The sequence below is a fragment of the Tachysurus fulvidraco genome, chromosome 1, assembly GCF_022655615.1.
Source record: "Tachysurus fulvidraco isolate hzauxx_2018 chromosome 1, HZAU_PFXX_2.0, whole genome shotgun sequence".
NCBI lineage: Eukaryota > Metazoa > Chordata > Actinopteri > Siluriformes > Bagridae > Tachysurus > Tachysurus fulvidraco.
The window spans coordinates 44,829,478-44,851,498 of NC_062518.1; the positions used below are offsets into that span (position 1 = coordinate 44,829,478).

General features: G+C 38.7%; 1 protein-coding gene across 3 annotated transcripts; it reads left to right on the forward strand.

The window, feature by feature from the left end:
• Positions 1-4,135: 4,135 nt before the first annotated feature.
• Positions 4,136-21,698, forward strand: LOC113648495 (SUN domain-containing ossification factor-like). Of its 3 annotated transcripts, XM_047818841.1 has the most exons (25): positions 4,136-4,426; positions 7,559-7,682; positions 9,177-9,287; positions 9,397-9,602; positions 10,257-10,358; positions 11,261-11,372; positions 11,664-11,775; positions 11,897-12,018; positions 12,493-12,560; positions 12,777-12,884; positions 13,816-13,921; positions 14,326-14,346; positions 15,186-15,241; positions 15,342-15,421; positions 15,534-15,599; positions 16,060-16,137; positions 16,729-16,813; positions 17,112-17,960; positions 17,997-18,419; positions 18,618-18,705; positions 19,511-19,615; positions 19,732-19,889; positions 19,975-20,063; positions 20,678-20,733; positions 20,843-21,698. In XM_047818841.1, the coding sequence occupies exons 1-25, from the start codon at positions 4,371-4,373 to the stop codon at positions 21,299-21,301; spliced, it is 3,840 nt and encodes a 1,279-aa protein (XP_047674797.1). In that variant the 5' UTR covers positions 4,136-4,370; the 3' UTR covers positions 21,302-21,698. The 3 variants fall into 3 exon arrangements, with proteins under 3 accessions (XP_047674797.1, XP_027011504.2, XP_047674793.1); XM_027155703.2 differs by having other exon boundaries at positions 4,137-4,426; positions 17,112-18,419; XM_047818837.1 differs by lacking the exon at positions 14,326-14,346 and having other exon boundaries at positions 4,137-4,426; positions 17,112-18,419.
• The last annotated feature ends 323 nt before the right edge of the window (positions 21,699-22,021 follow it).

Genomic DNA, 22,021 nt, shown 5'->3' on the forward strand with positions numbered 1-22,021 from the left:
TTGGCTCATGTTCTATCTCATCCTGTCCCCCTGTACTAGTGTAGTGGCTGTTGTTTCTGGGCAACGGTCCTGCACCTCTGTGCCTGGCTCTGCCAGCACAGGCAGCTCCAACGCTGAGCCAGACCTCACTGAGCTTTTTTTTTTTGCCAATCTTGTCCTTTCCTGGTCTAGTTTGAATGAGCTGGCCTTTTCCAGGTTGTGTTCCACCTCACTGGGCCTTTCCGAGACCTGTTCGGCCATACGGGGCCTCACCAGAACTGGTGCTGTACTGTAGCCTCAGGAGGAAGGACCCCAGCAGGATCAGCTACATCTTGCCCTGGTTGCTCAGAAACACTGGGGTCACTCTGTCTCTCAGGACACTCTGTCTCTCAGGACACTCTGTCTCTCCCTAACAATATGCCCTATATTGCCACATTTAAAACATTTAATATCAGCATCAGAAGAAACAAAGATACTGTAGTCAAAACCATCAACGTTGAATATGAAAACAGCATTTAGTTCTTCTACAACTTATTTAAAAACCATAAAAAACACTTCTAAAAGACACCAGGTGTTTAACTAGTGGAGACTTACAGCCAAGGGGGATTTTTTCACCCGTATAGAGTCAACCATTTACCAAGAGCTTCATCTGAAATAAAAGGAGGGATATTTGACAGAATAACCTTTTTCGCTGTAATACTTAGGGCAGAAACTAATCTAAGATTGTTATTAATCGTGATGTCTTTTTGAACTAGTTTAGTTGCTTTATTAATATCATTCACAAAAATCACAATTGCACTGTGCATGCGGGAGGCAGAGCCAACGATCTCATGTTCCACCACATTACTGACTGCTAAAACACATTCTTCAACACTCGCCACATACACCACCCTCACACTGTGCTGGCAAGTCAAACTAGTCACATAGCTTCTTATCCGGAGTCACCATACACATGTAATACTTATCAGCACACACACACACACACACACACACACACAGAGAGAGACACACACACACACGCTCAGTTCATTTACACAATACATGTAATAATTCTACAGTAGTGAAGAAATCCACTGGCACAGAAGTGGACAGAGCTATAGCAGAATTTCACCTGGCTTTGGGGCTAAGAGATTCCTAGTTCCATGTGGAAGTATATTGGGCTGAAAGAAATTTGGAGTCTGATATGCTTATTAAACATGTATCTCTTCTCTGAGAGTGACTAACATTGACTAATGATTCTTGATTCTTAGGCAATTATTTCTTGTGACAAAGAGTTATTCGATTTAAATGTAAAATTCTGAAGAAAAAAATAAGTTATGAAAATACATTTAAAAATATATATATATAAACTTCTTTGTAATATTGATTCCTGCCAATAGGATGAGGTTTAACGTGATGTACTGCCCTCTACTGGACACTCAAATGAAAAATCACAATTTTGTTTTAAAGAAATATGAAAAACGATTATTAGTACGTGTTTTTACGTATATTTTGGGTGTATTTCAATAGAATTAATAGCAGACTTTACGTCAACATGTAATTAGAAAATCTCGAATGTTTATTGAACCATATGTACCATCTCTTGAACTATATAACTAAATGTATGTACTGTACTACTGACCATCCCAGACATATGTGTTACCACAAATTAAAATCATAAAATTGTTATTTCCTCTATTTAGTTTATCTCTGACAAAACTTTTTATGTCTCCTCAATTAATAAAACTTTCAGTTTCATTCTGGAGGAGTTTCTACAATCACAGTCCCTTCACAGCATGAAAAAAAATGATGGAGTAGAGAAGAGACACTGGCTCTTATTTCTTATTAGTTAGGAGCAGGGGCGGTTTTAGGATTTTATCTTTAGGGGTTTTAGCCCTCAGTGAGAATTTAAAACAAGAAGAGATTTATATTATATATATTATATGACTACATAGTAAGCCAAAAGTTATGGTATTATTTAAAATGGCAAAACTGGACACCAAAATTTTATGCATGATGTAATGATGCCAGTCTTGAATCAAATCAGTTCATGTATGTGTGCATTCTCTACAAACAGTGTGTCCAATGAATGCAGTCATTAATAAAAAAAATATTCACAAGACAAAGACCAAATCAATAAATGTTATTTTTATTTAGTATTGAATGGATTGTTTGCATTAATATTTTGTTTGTGCTATCAACTCTGGTAATAAGAATAGTGAAATTTCACTGCTTTTGGTTGCCGTCTTTACGGCTTTCCGCCGATTATAGATACTTATAGATATAGAGCCTTCACCTCTGAATGCGCATTTCAAATAAAGCAGGCAGCTGATGATGCACTTTTGATAGGCAACAATGCAAAGTAAAAAAAAATCGCTCTTGGATAAAACTGATAAATAATTTTCTTTCTCAACGATGACATGTCCATTTTTTATTTTTGAAAGTAAAAATTATACTTATAGTTTTAGGGTGGCTGAGATCACAGAGCCACCCTAAAAAAGTCTAGAACCACCCCTGGTTAGGAGACCATATTTCCAGCAATTATTTAAAAATAACAGTAAAATAAACTCTATATAAAAACCTTCATTTAATTTTTCAATTTATGACTTGTGGAGTGTTTCATACTGTATGTGAGAGTCACTGATACACACTATGAGGAGAAATACAGCAAAAAGGCAGCAGTTTTATCGTTAGGTGACATCTGCATAGCAAATCACAGACGTGTCCAGGCCATGAATAAAATAATTATATGGGGTCTAAGTTTGGTGAAAAACAGTAGGTAATTTGGCCTGTAATTTTCTTAGAGGATGACGGCTAAGCATCTAATATGGACAGTATTAAAGTTATAGATGGGCAACTGTAAAATAGGATCTTATGTATATTTAATCCCGATTAGAAATAGGGATAGGAATAATTCCATGCTCCAACATGTTCCAGCTTGACAATGCCCCTGTACACAAAGCTCCATCAAGAAATAATTCACCAAGGTTGTAGTGGAAGAACTCAGGTGGCTTTTAGGTGGCTGGTGGATTTGCAGTGTTGGGCTACCAATTGGAAGGTTGTGAGTTCGATCCCAGGTACACCAAGCTGGGCCCCTGAGCAAGGCCCTTAACTCTCAGTTGTATAAAAATGAGATAATGTAAGTTGCTCCGGAAATATAGGTGTCTGCTAAATGCTGTAAATGCTGTAAATATCTTTTGGGATTTTGAGGAATGAGATGTTCTTCAAGCAAGTGCTGTTATCAGTTGTACACAGGGCTCTCAAGTGTCATGCATTGAGAGTGACAGTCACTTATTTCGTCAAGCTCTCCCACCACACATTGTATTTCTCACACAGAAAAACTTACTATTTGTCATATATTTAATATGCCGCAGCGCCCAAAATGTATCTGTCCGCACCGCTTTCTCTATGGGACCGGGAAGGAATCAAGCGCGTCTCCCCTGGAGCTCTTAGTCGAGTCTGACAGCCAATCAGAAAATAGCACTATTGTATCTAGGTAAGATTTAACGCAACAACCAATGAAAAAAAAAGCATATCCTGGAATTGTTCAGCATCATCCTTTTTCACCTGCAGAATAAACCATTGGAGCTGCGAGCAAGTCATGATCTCCTGTTGTAATGTTACAACAAATTCACAACTTGTTTGACACATGACATTGTGACTGCTGTTAGAGACGTTTCCCAGATAATCAGTATCAGTTTTTCATGAGTGTCTGCAACTTAGCCAACAGTTTTAGAGCCTGTTCACGGACAACACCTGCTCAGAACAAGTAGTCTAGGTCTAGTCTGGTTCTCAAACTGGGGGCCCTGAGATGGTGCCGGGGGGCCCCGGTTTTATGAAATTTTATAAAATAATGTATTGATCATGAATTAAATCTCCGAAAAATAAGTCTACTAACCACCAGCACTACATTTTATATGTTGTTTTGTTTAATTCAAATATTAAGTTTTGGAATGTTTTATGTCATAAATTTTCCTTTATATTTAAAACATGTCACTCTTGACTGTCTTCAAAACTTGGGAGCCCTGTGTACACAAATCCTAGGCCACACTGCTGTACTGTAAATCCACTACAACACTGGGTGCTACTTCAGTAACTTTACTGCTGACGTGAAGGGGTTAAGCATTCAAAACAAACTATCCTCACACGTCACGGATTTGCGCTGCTCTGATTGGCTGAGCGGCTGTACACAGACAGTCAGCTGTACGTCCACGTAACTCTGCTAATGCTAACGCTAACACTAACGCTAACGCTACGTTCCTCACTTCGACTGCCCTGTTGTAACCTTGTGCTACTTTTATACACCGTCTAAAGCAGAGCGCAATCACAGGACGCCGTGTTTCGGTTGTAACTTTTGTTACTCCAGACTTCCGGAAGCGCGCAACAATGTTGCCTCGCACTTTTGGTCGATAATGAAGAGGCTGAAAGCTGCACTGTTCTGTCTGAGCGTCGTGCTGCTGTGTTACTGGTGAGCAAAACTGTCTGATATAGAATGTGTCCTACTGTATATGATGTCAAGTTTTACAGCTTTAATGTAGAGGAGCTTTAAGGAAACTTCGAAAGAGGAACTACTTCTCTGTGACACCTGCTAGCACTAGAACTGGTGTTAGCAGGTGACCTACTGGTGTAAGACTATGTACTGTTTAATCCTTTATATTTACTATCTAATGTATTATATTTAAATATCATCATTCGGGATTGTAGCTTCAGGCACACGAACATGTGTGAGTTAAATGTTCAGCCAAAGTATCTTGTGTCTGTTTCACCTTTTAACTATATAATGTACACTGGCACAGAGCAGCTCTGAAGAAATGCAGAGATTTTCATCCCTAGTAAATAAGCAACAAGTTACAGAGGTGAGGAAAGGGGGGGAAAAGGGAAGAGACTCACAGCTGGGAAACATGTCAGCTGTGTCTTATTTTATACGTCATTACAGTATAGAGGTGTGGAAGAGTTTGTTTACATGGTGTTCGGTGTGATTGTGTTGGGGATTAGTGTCCTGGGATGAGAGATAGGATTCAGTTATTATCTCCAGAGTGAGATACACTGACATGAGGGATAATCAGAGTCAGAGAGAGAGAGAGAGAGAGAGAGAGAGAGAGAGAGAGAGAGAATTGCTGACTCATTTTATTTAAGAGTGAGCAGTGAATAAAATCTGATCTGATGTGTCATGGGGTTAATGGAAAATAACTGAAGTAAAGGCACTTGATTGTTTTATTTCTGACAAAATATCCTGAAGTGGTTTATTCCTCTTATACCTCAGCATCTTCTCTCTCATGAGAGCTTTTATGATTAATAATAAGAATAATAAAAGACATTTGCGATACGTTTGATCCATTATCGCTTACATGTAATGTTGTATAAAATCAGCGAGACAGGTTAGTTTCTGTTATCGCTTACGTTATAGCAAATATCAACGACAGGACGTGTACTCTCAGCAGACTCTTTCTTTTCCCCCCTCTCTTGGAATGAATACAAAAAAAAAGCTACAGCTTTGCGTCTGACTGGCACTGGAGACTCATTTCATAAATGTAAAAAAAAAAAAATGTTACAGAAGACCACCATATCAACGATAATGCTTTTAATTCCTTAATAAGCATCAAGCTGTGAATCAGCTGTACTATAGAAACAATAGCACTATTGATGGAAAGTTACTCAGCCCCATTTGACCAATCAGCACTGAGCATTTGTACAACATTAAGGCAAATATATAATATTGTGAATACTTGTGAAGTCTTTAGAATAGACTACATTTTTTTTCACTGATGATGAAACAAGAAAGTCGTTTGTACTGTAACAGTGGAGTTTAAAAGCTCACATCATGTCTAATGAGATCAGTATGTTTCTAATATTGTCAGTTATGGACACATCACTGAGCCTATGGATATGTCCTGAGTCCTGCTGAAAGCCAGCCATTATCTTATCTAAACCTCATTTATTGCAGACCTTTAAAGTCAGAAGGACACATCATGTATTTCCTCACTGCTGTATCATACATATTTATCCATGTGCTCATTTCCCATGTCCTGAAATATCCCACATGCTCCCTGACTAAATTTATTACCTACAGATGTTATGTTTAATGTACTAGGTTTAATATAACTGACCTGTGAGAATTTGTTTCTCTTTTGTTTCTGAACTTGAGAAGTAGTTTGAGACGATATGACGTGGTTTATAGCGCAGGCCGGCGTGACAAGCTCCCTGTGACATCGACATGGACTTCACACCTGTCTTACACAACCGCCTTAAAACAACTGTTTTTTCTTTGACAGATGCTGTGTTTGTCTGAGTGCAATGTAGGTTGTTTGCAGCTTCAGGATTTGACTGTGTTTGTGTGTGTGTGTGTGTGTGTGTGTTTGTGTGTGTGTGTGTGTGTGTGTGTGTGTGTGTGTGTGTGTGTGTGTGTGTGTGTGTGTGTGTGTTGGGGAGAGTCATTAAGACTGCCCATATGTGGCACATGTTGTCTCACCACACTGAAAGACACCAGATTAAAGTTATTGCAGTGAATATATGAAGTGTGGCGTGTTAAAGACATGGCGTATCTGATGAAGTTCTCTTCATTTGCATATATTATGCAAATAAGGAGCTCAAAATATTGTCACGGTGTCCTACAGTGTCTGTGTTACTGATCATATTTTTTTTTAAGTTCTGCAAACTTCATTGAAATCTACTAAACAACTGACATTTATTCAAGATATTGATATGTGTTTGTTCATTTATGTATTAGTATTTATTTATATATTAGTAATTTTTTTATTGTTTTAGCTATTCATTTAATTAATTAATGTATGAGGGTTTACACACACACACACACACACACACACACACACACACACATATATATATATATATATATATATATATATATATATATATTTGTTGGTTAGTGATTAGTGTTCATTCATTTTCTCTATTAATGTTTGTTCATGGATTCATGCATTTGGTGTTTGTTTATGGACTGGCAATTTTCCCCTCATTCAGGCATTAGTTCATGTTTATTTGTTTAGGGATTAGTATTTATTCATGAGCTAGTGTTTGCTGTATCTGGTTAAGTAGTTATTTCCTCATTCATTTGTTAGTATAAGTCTTTATTCATTTATGCATTGGTTTTTGTTTGTATAGGGATTAGTATTTTTGATTTATTCATGCATTGGTGTTTGTTTGCTCATTTATTTATACATTAGTCTTTGGTTATTTATATGTGCCTTCAAATATTACTCAATTATATAGGGATTAGTGCTCATCAGTTCATTTATGTCTATTTATTATCATCAGCCAATGTATAATATATATTGATATTTAAGATTTACTGTTGACTGAAAAAAAGGCTTCAGTGAAGTGTTGTGGAACTGAGAGCTATAGTTAACCGTGTTGATGGTTTACTGATTTGAAGTTCAGAAGCAGTGTGGTGTTCTCATTCAGTGTGAAACCTGTAATAATTTAATAATTTAGACAAATGTTTGTTACCCTGGTAGCTGTGCAGTTCACTAGTGGTTTTAAATCTGTGTCTCCCGCTGACAAGAGTGTGAGATATTGTACATGGATGTTTGCTTTTCATTCTTGCTGTAAAGCTGAAATAAACATTACGGCCTGTTTGCAGGAATCCTGTTCATCATGGCCTCTGCTCCGAGCCGAATCAGCTCGGCTCACAGAATCAGCCGCAGGCCCCATCGGACGTCCCCGATCAGCAGGACGAGTCTGAGGAGAACAGAGGAAACGACAAGGTACAGTCTTTTCCTAAAATAGTAGTGTTAATCATGTACAGCTTTTAGAAACCGCTTAAGGCCACCATTAATTGCAGGCTTCTCCTTCTGGTGTTAACATTGATCTGTATCTGGAAAGCAACTTTTTACACATTAAGACCTTTTCACATGGGAGACCATTGTCTTTTTGTTTCCCGTTGTCTTTCAATAACAGGGAGGTAAGTAAAGTCACCCAGGTGGAGCAGCAGGTGGTGCAAACTAATGCGGTCCTAAGAGACTTCCGCTTCTGTCTCTGAGCCAGAGATATCCTCAGCTGTAGCTGACATTACATATTTTACATCATTTCTATAGAAGCAGAAAATCCATTACTATTAATCTTTCCTGGGCATTTATTCATTAATTATGTAATTGGGTCTATAACATCTGTATGATGGTATGATGCACCAAATGCAGTCAGTGGTGTATGCACATGTGGTGTGATATGTATGTGAGTGTATTATGCTTTGCACTCACATACTCTCATGTTTAATGACATACTTGCTTTATAGTTAGTTTACGCATAACAAAATACATGTTATTCTTACTAAACACTTATTATACACATAATTACAGCTTTACATCTGACTGTCAGAAGCACTGACACTGGAGACTCCTTGCATTAATGAGAAATAATTTGCATCTTTCATTGCAGAAAACTTCACAGCAATATATTAGGTGGAGCTTCTACAATATCTGCCTATTCCTGAACAAAGCTAAATTTTTTGAGCGAAGGCCTGTACTTTCTTCTAGCTCTAGAAATTTTCCTTCCAAGCTCTTGACTGTTTAAAGACAACCAGAACATGACTATAATTGTTAGCATTTTGGCTAAAGTGGATTATTTACTGAGACAACGCATTTTCTGTTAGATACCAGGTCATTGGGCCATGTGATAATGCTCAAGACCTATTATACAGTACATCTTTCCAAGTTCTCCCACACCACCCCATTATAATGCTTGTACTGGTTTTCAGTAGCTTCCTGCATCTGATTTATAACACCGATGCTTGGCTACAAAGCCAAAAACAGACCAACACCCACCTATATTAAACCACTTCTCCATCATCGCTCAGGGTACAAAGATGGTTGATTGAGACTCCAAAGCATTTTTGTATGTCCCTCTGGATAAGGGAATCTGAGATAGTGAATAAGTATCTCACTGGAATGTTGTGCTTCTAATAATATGAGTCTGTTAGGATTTTTATCACATATTAGACTGACGGACATTGCGTACCATTTATATGTCTGCTGAAAGATTGTACAAAATACTATAAGGTTTTATTGAATGTCCTGTTTTGCTGATTGTGATCTTGACTTGGAAATCACCATTGATGCTGACATGGCATTTAGAAGAACTATAGATGGATGGATGGATGGATGGATGGATGGATGGATGGATGGATGGATGGATGGATCGGATAATTGGATGATCATTGCCATGTTGTGATAATGTTAGCTAACCCTGTGGTTGTTTAACAGGATCTGCTTCAGGATCCTCCTGCAGTTCACACAGTAGAACATCAGACACCGACAGATACACCAAATGAGCCACAGACTCAGGAAACCACACTGCAAGACAATATCCATAAGGTAGTCCTGTACTTTGCTCCGAACTGAAAGCCTCAATATTTTCTTCTGAAAATAACGTTTCATATCTCAGTTTTACTATGTCATTCAATCTTCTCTTAATCCTCTGCAGGAGTTTCAAGTGAACGAGGCCCCAGCAGAGACTGAGATACCTGAGGCTGATCCAGAGTCTTCCGTTCCCCCTGAGGATGATGCTGGTTCTCAGAACACACCCGTCTCCACCCTTCCTGCTGCTTCTATAACTGAAAGTCAGACTGCTCATGTCTCTGAGGATCTGTCATTCACTGCTACTGTCTCACCTGTACCAAGTGTATGCAGGTCAGAGGCTTGTAACTGTACCGCTTTAAACCTTTCTACGAAGTACACTAGACGGGTCTTAAAATCAGGAGCCCACACGGATTCACAAATTCAGATTGGTTTTCTAGATTGCAGAAGATTTATTGTAATATTTCCTGCTGACTTGTTGACTTATTTATCTTCAGTAAGCAGTAAGATAGGAACCTGACCCAAGGATCAGCTTCTGTATATATTTTAGCACATTTATTCAAATATCTGATGAGAAGAGAAACACTGGTGTTCTCCTTGGAGGAAAAAAATAAATTGTGGACCAATAAAACACTATCTGTCTGTTACAGTATATTGCCACTATACTATTAAACCAGCATTCAGGTGTTTTAAGACCATGGAGGAAGGACTAGAGGGTGGGGTTGTATTTTGTTTACAATTTGTTTATAATTTGAGTACAAATTTTGGAAGGACTAAAGGGTGGGGTTGTATTTTGTTTACAATTTGTTTACAATTTGAGTAAAAATGACATCATCTTTGTCCTCCTCACTTGTCCACATATATTCTTTTTGTTTAGAAGGGAAGCCCTTAGACATATTTAGACACAGCTTGTAGATTAGAAGTGTAATTAGGGTCATTTCTTTTTAAACTTTCTCTCATGTTCACTGGTGTTTTCTTTCTCTTCAGTGACGGTGATGACTCCTGCTCTTCCTCTCCTGTCAGTCCTGTCTCCCCCACCGCTGCCTGTGATGCAGGAGAAAACCCTTCATATGATGCAGACATCAACAGGTACAATGCCTTAAGTCAAGCACAACTCACTGTCCAGTTAGTAAGTTTTCCATGAGCTGAACAGCAGCAGGAAAAACTCTTCTTATGGAAAATATACTATTTACTCATCACACTGGGCCTCATTAATCAATCTTTTATTACAGCTGAGTGTTACTGAGCATTCTCTACATTTTCTAGTGATGTAGCTCAGCCACTGCAGCGCATCAGACAAGCACTAATAGTGTTTAAGTCATGTCAGAAAGCTCGTATTTATGAGTTGAATGTTCAATTATTTCAAAAAGTAGGGAAATGTAGGTTTCCTTTAAGCTCAGGGTTTCATGCAAACATGGTCAAAACCAGCATTTGATAGCATTGCTCAATTATGATCAAGACGAGAGTCAAGTAAAGAAGCTTTAAATGTCATTTCAGTTATAGATAGCTCATGTAGTATTTGGTGAAATGAAACAAATGTTCTCCAGGACCATGGTGCTACATAAAACAGCACAAACTTAAATAAAACCTAAACAGAGCTAAGGACTGAAATACTGTTTAACATTACTTTTCACTGAACTGAACTGACACTGTACTTTTACAATGGCTTCATAATTTGATTAAATACATTAAAATTAAAAACCTGCCTGATTTTTTCATTTAAAGTTTGCTTTATTCTAATATCGTATGTATAAGTTGCACATACTCAGGAACATCGGTTGTGAATGTTTTTCTGAACTTGTATTGATGTTTTTTTTAATAATTTATTGCAGAAATCCTCTCATGAATAATGAATACATTCATTCATAAAGAAGTCCTAAATATTGGAACATGTTTAAAATAAGTAGCTCACATTTTAATAATACATTTTATTTTATTTTGTTTAACTCGGCCCTTTTTACTTTTCTCCCCATGTCTTATAATCTGTATAGTCTTCCCCTGGTCTTGGATAACGGCAGCAGTCCTGAAACAGGAAAGAGTACGAAGGCAGGTTTAGGCCGAGCGAGTCAGGGAACCAATGCCTCCAGCATGCTGAAAGAACAGGTTAGTGTTGCGAGGAAGTCTATAAAGAAATTCAGAGGTTTGCCCCAAAGATGTTTCAATTGTATAAAAGCCACACTATGAAATCATCCCGGTTGCCTTTCTTTTAAACATTTGTAGCAACCAGCCCCTGTTATTCATTTGAAATTATAGGTTAAAGCAGAATAATAATAAAACACTGTTTTTCCAAGTTAAATTTTAACTTTGAATCCATCACCCCAAGCAAAGCGTGGTTTCTAATGTCATTCAGTGCGACTTGGATAAACAAGTCTTCTTTATTGCAATATTCAACAGAATGTTCCAGTATCGACAGAAACAGATCCAGCTCTTCCCAGCAAAGATCCAGAAGACATTCCTACATTTGACGAGTGGAAAAAGATAATGATGGAGGTAGAGAATGAAAAAAGTAAGACTTGATCTTATCGTGAATTTGCCTTCATTTGCCTTCATTTGCCTTTGTGTCTTCATTACTGTAGTGTTCGTTACTAAGAACGCTGTTGTTTTGCGTGTTCTCTCAACTCCACCAGGTCAGACCACACACACGTCCTGTAACGGGGGCTCTAATGCTGTGAAGAAAGTGCAGAAAACCACCAACTATGCCTCCGTGGAATGTGGCGCTAAGATCCTGGCTTCTAATCCTGAAGCAAAGGTACAGAACCAGCTTAGGGTATTTGCATGAGTGTTATTTTGCTCTGAAGGGAAATGAAAAAAAATGACTCCAAGGTTCATGACTGTGCTTCTGCATCTCGCATGATGCATGTGTGGAGATTTTGAACCATTACAAGCTTACAACAATCAAGAAGAAACCATTGTACTGCCAGTTAGAACTAACAGATTGGAAGATCTGTTGTTAATGTTAACACTTCTCAAAGCAGCTACACACAGATTAAAGAGGTAAAATATGTTACCATTAAAACACATCACCAGAGCATACTATCATCCCTGGCAGCACTGACACTGGAGACTCCTTCCATGAGCACTATTAAGATCAATTTGCCTTTCAGCTGGCACAAATTTCCACAGACGTGAAGCTTCCATAGTGCACGCTCTTATCTCATTTCTGCATTTTGGACTATCTATAACCAGGATGATGCTTATTGGCATGTTTGTTCTTTTTAATTAGAGCACGTCTGCCATCCTGATGGAGAATGTTGATGTTTACATGTTGAACCCCTGCAGCAATAAGATCTGGTAAGCCAAGCCCAGCATTCACTGTATGTGCTGCTCATGAAGAGAATTGTGTAGAAGTATTAGGGCCACGTTCATGTGATTATGACACTTTAACGTATCCCTCACACAGATTTCTTCCTGTTTTCTTTTTTCTCCATCACACCTCTTCTTCATCCAACAATCACATCCACCCTTTCTTCAAGCTCACCCATTGTGTTCCTCTGTGTGCACCTCCAGGTTTGTCATTGAGTTGTGTCAGCCCATTCAGGTGAAGCAGCTGGACATTGCCAATTTTGAGCTCTTCTCCTCGACCCCCAAAGACTTTCTAGTCTCAATCAGTGACAGGTCAGAACAAGAGAACATTTGGTTTGTTAGATATGTGTGACATGTTTGCCTAGTTCATGTAAGACTCTGTTAGCCTCTGACCTTTGAGGACTTTTTTTGTCATAAATGTCAGCAGACATTAATAATTTTCCATATTTTTCATTTTTCTGATCTAGAAATGTAATAGCTACAAGAAACATAAATGTCATTCATATTAAATTTCCCTGCTTTTAGCATTTGTAAATTGTTCTGGCTCCTTTCCATTAAATGCTGTTTTTGCCCCCATATTGTTCATCATTATACCACAGCACCACTTCATGTTTGATTTTGATTGGCCAGTTGGTGTTAAATTAATCATCTAAAATGTAGAGGATTTGCCAATTGTGCAGCTGCACATTTCAGAAACATATTAAATCACTCATTCTAAAACTTGACGGTTTCTGCACAATCAACATACACAGCAATTATTCCAGATTAAATGGACATTTTCATGAGGAGATTAATAGATAACATTTATGAATGGAGTCTCCAGTCTACCAGCAAAGATGTCCACAGAATAAGAGGAGGTTAAACTTTGTAGGGGTAATGAGACACGTTTAGTGTATTTTTCTTTCGAGAGCCAAAGAAGTCTGGAAACCTGAAACAAAATTACATCACCAAATATGAGCTTTTTCTGTTTAAGTGTAGAATTTTGGTAAACATTGGATTATGCTAATAGGACCGGTAAATGGTGATGCTGGGTGTAAGATTTTACAGGGAAAAGAGAAAATTTAAAGGCACTGAAACTAAATTTAATGTTATATTTCTGATAAGGCTAACTGTATAATATTATGGGATACTGTATGTTTGTTTAGAGATCCACACCTTTCCCCTTTTGGTTAATTCTGATTTTTCATCCAATTGCACATTAACAACACAAATCTATTGTGCAAATAAACTGTTTTGTCTACAGATATCCAACCAACAAATGGTCCAAGCTTGGGACCTTTCATGCCAGGGAGGAGCGCACGGTCCAGAGTTTTCCACTGGATGAGCATTTATATGCTAAATATGTCAAGGTATGGGAGAAAAGTCTACTTGTTTTTTGTTAACACTCATCTGTGTGCTTGATTTAGATCCTGTTTCAGTCCTGCAAGTCTACATAGAAATGACTATGAATGAATCAATCGCGAATAAATTCACAAACAAATGTGTTTTGTGAAGCGCTTAAAGGAACGGTTGTTATCACCGACTGTTTCTTTAGTATGCAGTAAGCAATTTTGCTGCTGCTGCTCACCATTATTTTCTTTTTTTCTGTTTTTTTTCTTTTCTTGTGACTCGTTAGTGATTCAAAGGTTTTAATGTCTTTATCTCTAAAACCTTCAGAACTATAAATAATTCAGAATTATGAAGTATAAGCAAACTATATTCTCAACTGTCTCTGTCTTTTTCCTCTTCATCATTGTTTTCTCTTCTGCGTCAGATGTTCACCAAGTACGTTAAGGTTAGCTCCTTCTTCTTCTCAGCTGTGCTTGAATGACTGGGTGAAGAAATGAATAGTGCTCAGTACTACAGTGTCAGTCAACCGTGGAATTATTGATTGCACCACCTCTTTAGATTCGAGCTAGAAGTGTCTAGCAGGGGATTGTGTGCAGAATTTATTTTCCACATGAGCTGCTTTACAGTAGCTGTGCAGCTCAGTGGTGTGGGTCAATTCATTTTCAACAGTTAAACTTCTATGCTATTGAGAACCTTTGTGAATACAAATTGAATCATGTTCACTAATATTGTAGTACACGTAAAATGCCAGCACTAAGGGGCTTAAGTACACCTCCATAGTCCAAGCAAATATCTCAGTACTACCATGTTCTGTCTTAGAGTGTTGTTGGGATGTATGGGAGTGTTTGTGTTTAAACATAACCCAGCTAATTTATTCATGTTCTAGGCAAGGTTAAAGTGTGTGCCTGTTTCAATTAACTGCAACTAACAAACCTGAATGAAAACACTTGCTCTCATTTGCTTTGTGTCACATATAACACGAATCACATATAATGGTGTCTGGTTAAGTTCATGCACTAAGTGGTGAATAGTATTTATTTCCATTTCTCTACTCCAATGTCTTCTGTTGATTATTCGAGTCTGGTGATCAGGATTCTAACAGTCTTGTTGCAATCCACATCTATCACTGTGCCTGAGGGGAAACTGAATTCCCACCAACTAATCTTGAAACCAGCTATATTATTATTGTCCTTATTTAGTCATGTGAAAGACCTATTCCTGCTAGAATGTGCTATAATGCTTTTTTGTTGTTGTTGTTGTTGTCACATTTCCATACGACTATAGGTGGAGCTGTTGTCGCACTTTGGGTCTGAGCATTTCTGTCCTCTCAGCCTGCTGAGGTATAACAAAGAGCCTTTCTCAAAATGTATAGATAGATTGATGGATATCACTTACCATGAAGTGTTAAAGTCCTGACCTGTCAGTGTTTTGTGTGTTAAGGGTTTTCGGCACAAGCATGATGGAGGAGTACGAATTGAATTCTGAGCCTTCTGAGAGACTCAACTTGGATGAGGACGATGGTGAGAATCTGCTTTAGTAGAAGTCATGGGCCCATTTATGTCAATATCTTTCCTCTGTTTTATTTAAAAGTAAAGCTATACTGCAAATTTCATGCTTTTCTAAATCCTGCAGATTATCCTCCAGGATATGTTCCATCAGATGACAAATCTTCAAAGAATCTGATTGGGTCTGCCAAGGGTGAGTTCCAATGTAGTATTTCATTTATTCATTCGTTTATTCATTCATCTTCATTACACACTTCATCCTGGTCAGGGTCTTTGGTGAACACTGGGTATGAGGTGGGAATCCACCATTAATGTGATGACATCCCACACACATTAGCACCTGGGGCAATTTTATTGTAACAAACTCACCTAAGAGCATATTTTTGGGAGGTCGGGGTAATACCTACATGGATGAGGGGAACTCGGATATTAACCAAAATTTTCGATCAATCCAGAGACCCCTGAATTGAGAGGCAGCAAATCTACCTTTTTTTAAAAAACAAGGGGTTTAGCAGAACACCTAATATTTAATCTACAATTAGATTAACAGACATGATGTACAGCTGAGTTCAACCACCAAAGTATATTTAGTATGAACCCTCTTGATACAACCACATATTTACTACAGCTGTTTGCAATGTATTCATTTACAGATGCTATTCTTAACATGGTGAACAACATTGCTGCTAATGTGTTGGGTGGAAATCCAGAAGATGGAGCTCAGAGTGAAGGTAAATCTATACACACAATCCTTTAGCTACAAACGTTTCAACGATGATGTATGCCAGGGGAATTTTGGTGTTATCTGAAAAGGTGTGCTTTTATCTGATGTGGCAGCAGGTTTTTATTCAAGTGACATGACATATGGCTAAGTACGGTGACCCATACTCAGAATTTGTTCTCTGCATTTGACCCATCCAAAGTGCGCACACACACAGCAGTGAACACACACCCGGATCAGTGGGCAGCCATTTATGCTGCGGCAACCGGGGAGCAGTTGGGGGGGGTTTGGTGCCTTGCTCAAGGGCACCTTAGTCGTGGCCGGCCCGAGACTCAAACCCACAACCTCAGGATTACGAGTCAGACTCTCTAACTATTAGGCCAGGACTTGCCCACAAATGATTTGCCCACAAATAATTATCCAAACAAGCCAAATAATAGTACAAGTACAATGAAATTAGATTTGCATCTCACATCTGTTTTCACAAAGGGGTGTGTGTGTCTGTGTGTGTGTGTGTCTGTGTGTCTGTGTGTGGTGGTGGTGGTGGTGGGGATTTGGTAGTCATTTGGTTTTGGTTTAATTTCTACATTTTGTATAATAGGCAACTATACCTCCTTACCTTTAAATTTGACCGAGACACCAGGAACTCCAGATCAGACAGTCTCCCTGACCTCATCCAAGATTATGTAAGTAATGTGATTAAAATGTTTTATAATTCACAGACCATTCCAGTTACCAGTGAAAACACTGGACACAACATATTTGTAACCAATATTTGTACACAACAACTGGACACAACATTTGTAACCAATACTACAGTAATACCCAAAGTTGGAATGTTTGCTTATGACAACAAAGGATCAGGTAGAGTTAGTAGTGTGCAAGAGTTGGTCTCATACTCTTCATTTTTTGCAAGGTTTAGTTGTTGTTGTCTTGAGTTTTACATGAACCTTTCCTTTATTTCCCTTATCTTACATAATTCAGAATGGACAGTTTGGAAACGGACCAGCATGAGGTCACTGCGACCCCCTCGGTGACAGAAGGTATAGACACCGGTCCGATCGTCCCCACCACATCTCTCTCAGAGACTGCAACGCTTTCAGCTACAGAGCCTGTCGGGACAACACCAGTCAAAGAAGAACAGATTGTTACTTTGCTAGCTGAGGATTTGGAGGAGTCAGACAAGTCTGCCAACACTATACCAGAACAGGCAGAGATTGAGAGAGAGAAATCTCCACAGAATCAGCAGTATTCAGGAGTAAAGGAGGTTGTGAATTTCAGGGAGCACACTCCTGACTCCTGTTCTTGGGTTGTTTCGCTTAAAGAATACCTCCTGCAGAGATGCAGTGCCCTTCCAGTTCATCAGGGGAAAAAATGTAAAAAGAAATCTAAAGAATCACATTCTCAACCCAACACTTCCCACAAAATGGAAACCTCAGTCCCAGTAATAATCTCATCATCCCTGATGCAAGAGCTCCACACCGCGACTGTGGAGACGACAACTCCAGTGGAAGGTTCTGTTGTGGTTGTTCCAGCTTTTTCTGAGAGTGTACCTGAGAACAGACCTGAGGCTGGATCTGTGGATCTTGCACCAAGTCTTATTTCAGCTTTGGTGACGCTTGCATACCCTGACACATTTGCCTCTAGAGCCACTCATGTTGTGGATTTTTTGGACCCTTTGGATGTCGAGAGTTCTTATTTGACACCGAACGGGAAGAGGAGAGATAAAGCAGAGAAAGGAAAAAACACTCCCATTCTCACCTGCAACCTGGAACTGACCTCCACAGATTTAACTACTGTTAGTGATGAGGTGGCTCATGTCCAGATGTCTGTATCTACAGTAGAGAAATCTACCACTGAAGAGAACAATTTGACTCCAAGTATGATGACCAGCACTATAGAGCATGCAACATTAACCCCTCTATCAACCTCCACTGATCAGTCCTTTGTCCACCCAACCATAAGCAAGAGTCCAACTCCTGCCATAACACTAGCAGCTGTCTCTGTAACAGAACCCTTAGAGGAGGTTTCAGTTCTAGCAGAACGTAAACGTGAAGAGCTGGTAGAAGAAGTTTCCCTCGGAGACCAGAGTGGTAACATTCAAACAGGACAATATAGTAATGGCCAGCCATCTTCCAATGACTTCTATGCTGAAATCCCAAGTTCCACCGAGGCACCAATGCATGGCTCCAACCAGAAGGAGTCAGTCTTCATGAGGTTGAACAACCGGATCAAAGCCCTGGAGGTGAACATGTCGCTCAGCGGCCGTTACCTGGAGCAACTGAGTCAGCGGTAACTAATGCTCTTGCTGATAATTCTTACAGTGAAAAAAGAAACTCTTATTATTTCTCATTAGATATTTTTGCCCAAGCTCTAGTCATGGAAAGCAATATATTTGATCAAGGAAATTCAATCTACAGATGTGTTCTTCCATATTGATTTTATTCCTACTTGCTTGTTTCTTTTGGTTCATGCTTTGTCTTTTAACAGATATCGAAAGCAGATGGAGGAGATGCAGAAGGCTTTCAACAAAACCATCATTAAACTCCAGAACACTTCAAGAATGGCTGAAGACCAGGTCAGGAACTTCATCTACCTGCTCATTAGCTCTATAATATATCTAATGGAGGTCGTTATTTATGCAATAAAATAATATAGAAAATGTTATATTTATTTAGAGATTTATATACGGTATAACGGTATAACCTCATTCAAGATTCATCCAATCACCGTTTTAATCCATTGTCCATATTACGCTTTTAAGTATGCAATGGTGGTGACACAAGAGGCCCTTCTGTAAATACAAAATTAACTCAATTACAAGTTTGCATTCATTAATAGTACACCACAATCAGTGCCAGAGATATAACAGTCGTTCATATAAAGTCAAAACATTGCGGTAAAAATACTCACAATGGCAATAGAAACAACTGTTTCCCATCAAGAGGCCTTTCACTGAAGCCAGCACAAACCCTGGTAAACCCAGACTCAGGTGGAAGCCATTTTCTTCTCCTCTACTAGTCTACCCCCTTATATACATTCAACATCTTCAAGGTTGCCCCCTATATGTAAGGAATAGAACAACTAGTAGCAGGCTAGACCTGTTACAACGGGTGGAGTCATGAATTTAAACACCAAAGTTGATTATTTTCCTATTACCACATGCCCCAAATATGACAGCAGTTAATTAATTTGAATACCAAATGCAGAGGGTATGATATCAACTGATGAAACTTATGATTACATTTGAGGTTGAGCTGAATGAAATGTTGAACTTTGTGGTTTTCATCAGAAACTGCCTAATGCTCAGCTATATTAAAGTTTTGACCCGGAAGCCAAGACATGATCTTATTCTGATCTTATTCTTTTCTTTTCTCCTGTAGGATCAGAAACAGACCGAGTCTATACAGGTGCTGCAGAGGCAGCTGCAGAACGTGACTCAGCTTGTTCTCAAACTGTCACTGCAAGTGAGCCAGCTACAGAGAGAGGTAACGACCTACAACCTTCCAAAGACTACTGTAGATTTTTATGTGTTTAAACACGATAAGATAAATTAATGTTGATCAGTAAAGAGTTGCTGTGTGAATTCTGCTCGTTTGTGCAGGTCTCTGACAGACACAGCTACCTGCTGCTCTCTGTGATCCTGGGCTTGCTCATCTGCACCGTCATCTGCGTTAATTACTGCCGCATGTCTGCTGGGAATCTCTCGACAGAACCAGACCCATCCGTACCAAACTCGCACAGCTCCTGCTGCCCTGACAGGTGATCCCCGACACTCACACAAACTAAATAAAAAGTGTTATTTGAGCTGGCTTTGATCTCATTCAGACATCCTGTTGATTTTCAGAGATTCCCCTGGTTATGAGTATGTAAACCCAAAAAGAAGAGCATCATATCCATTTTCACAGTCATCCCTGCACATCACTACTACTGAAGGTAGAATTGCCATACACTTTCAAGCAAGATTGTGTCACCAATGGCAAAAGGGTTCAACTGCAATTATGTGTCTACAGGACATAGGCATAGACTTGCTGACTTCTTGTCAAGATTTGTTGGAAGGGGATAATGAAAACTACTTTACATTGTAACTGACAAGTGTCGTTTCTTCAGTGGTGTCACATGAAAAGATATAATGAAATATTTATAAAATATTTACGAAAGGGGCGTACTCGCTTCTGTGAGACATGGTATATAAACAATTAATATTAGTCAGTCTGTAATAAAGCAAATAAATAGTTAAGTCGCTCGACACATTAAAATACAAAAAACATTTTTGAATATTCACTTCAATAATAGAGTATTGGCTAATAAAAAGAACCAAACTAAAATTGTATTCATTGTTGTGAGGGCTCACTTTGATTGGTAAATCAATCAATAATGTGCTTAGATGGGCTAGAAGTAAGAGGTTGGTTAGGAAGCAAAGCACAGGCACATGGGCCACATTGGAAACAACAATCCACAATGAGGATTTTTTTTAAGAAACCAATGACATTTTATTGGTCATTCCTTTATTTTACATTCTTGTCAGTAATAGTTTGTTTTCTTTACAGGTCCAAGTGAAGCATATAACGTAGAAACTCGTAGGAATTCAACCGGGACTAAAAAGGTATTTAGGTGTTTTTTTGTGTTCTTTATATTTATTACTTATATTCTGTGTACTGTTTTCAGTGAGGTTATAACTTTTCAGTGAATAAACACTTTGTCTCTCCTACCAGAAAAAGCGTTGCAAAATGAAATCCGGCAGAAAGCCCGAGACGATAACTCCAACATTATCAGTCCCCAATGGAGGACTGCAGTGTAACCAGCACTGTCCTCACAGTCAGGACTTAAAGCTGGCTTCTTATATACCTGGCCCTCCTCCCTTTTCCTTTAGAGACTCTCCATCAGAGGGCAGCTCTGAAGACTCCTCCCAGTCAGACGAGCCTTCGTTCTGCGGTATCACCTCCTGCAGCCACCTCTGTGATCCTCTGCCTGCTCCAAAGAGCCGCTCAAAAAAGAGGAACCGCTTAAAAAAGAAGAGCACGGTACTAGAGCAGCTTCTTCAGCCTGTGGAGTGTAACGGCCCTCCTGTCGCGTCTAAATTCACCCTTCATGGCTTAATCACAGGCTCCACAGAGCTGAACATGAACAGGCCAGGAGTCCCACTGCTTCCGAGAAAGAACAGTTTTGACTGACAATGTTAATGATGCTGATATCTATAGCCCCTGCTGATTGGTAGCTACTACGTAAGCTACACTGGTGGCTTTAACTCCTGTGGTAATAGGATTTTTTTGTGGGTACAGGAAACATGCTCACAGGGTTGTGGACACTGGGACAATCATCGACCATCATCTGCTTAACAGAGAGGAATCAGCTGGAGTCAAAATCACGACTACAACCTGATATAATATGTCCTAATACGCTGCTGTTTTTATAGGGAAAAATCATTTGCACAGTTTTTAAATTGGTAAGGCTTGCTTATGCTTTACATAGTTTTATAGAATTTAAGTTTAAAATTAATTGTGACTCAAAATCAGGTTTTTTTATTAATTGCAGAATGCTGTTTTTATATTAAAATAAATCAGAAACTTTTATAGTCTGACAGTGTTTTTTAATTGGTAGACTACATACTTGGTATTAGGTATTAAACACACTTGAAAACAGGAGCACAAGCTTGCACCACAAAAAAAATGATAAATAGTGCAAAAATTTGGATCTATCCAAATCCATGACACACTGAACAGAGTTTTTAACCCCAATCATGCTGTAATATTAACATCATATTAAACAGCACTGGAGACACTTGAACTACAAGTGAACTGACTACTGACTACCTACATTTTCACTTCTCACTAAAATAATTACAGAACAAATGCAGCATTGTTCACCAGAATATTTGAATTATTTCTACAATG

What these genes read in the sequence shown, in the direction of transcription:
- LOC113648495 (XM_027155703.2), top strand. Translation starts at nt 4,371, where the DNA reads ATGAAGAGGCTGAAAGCTGCACTGTTCTGTCTGAGCGTCGTGCTGCTG. An exon ending in TATATGCTAAATATGTCAAG is followed by an intron (nt 13,922 to 14,325) that starts GTATGGGAGAAA and finishes CTTCTGCGTCAG; the next exon opens with ATGTTCACCAAGTACGTTAA. An exon ending in TGTTCACCAAGTACGTTAAG is followed by an intron (nt 14,347 to 15,185) that starts GTTAGCTCCTTC and finishes ATACGACTATAG; the next exon opens with GTGGAGCTGTTGTCGCACTT.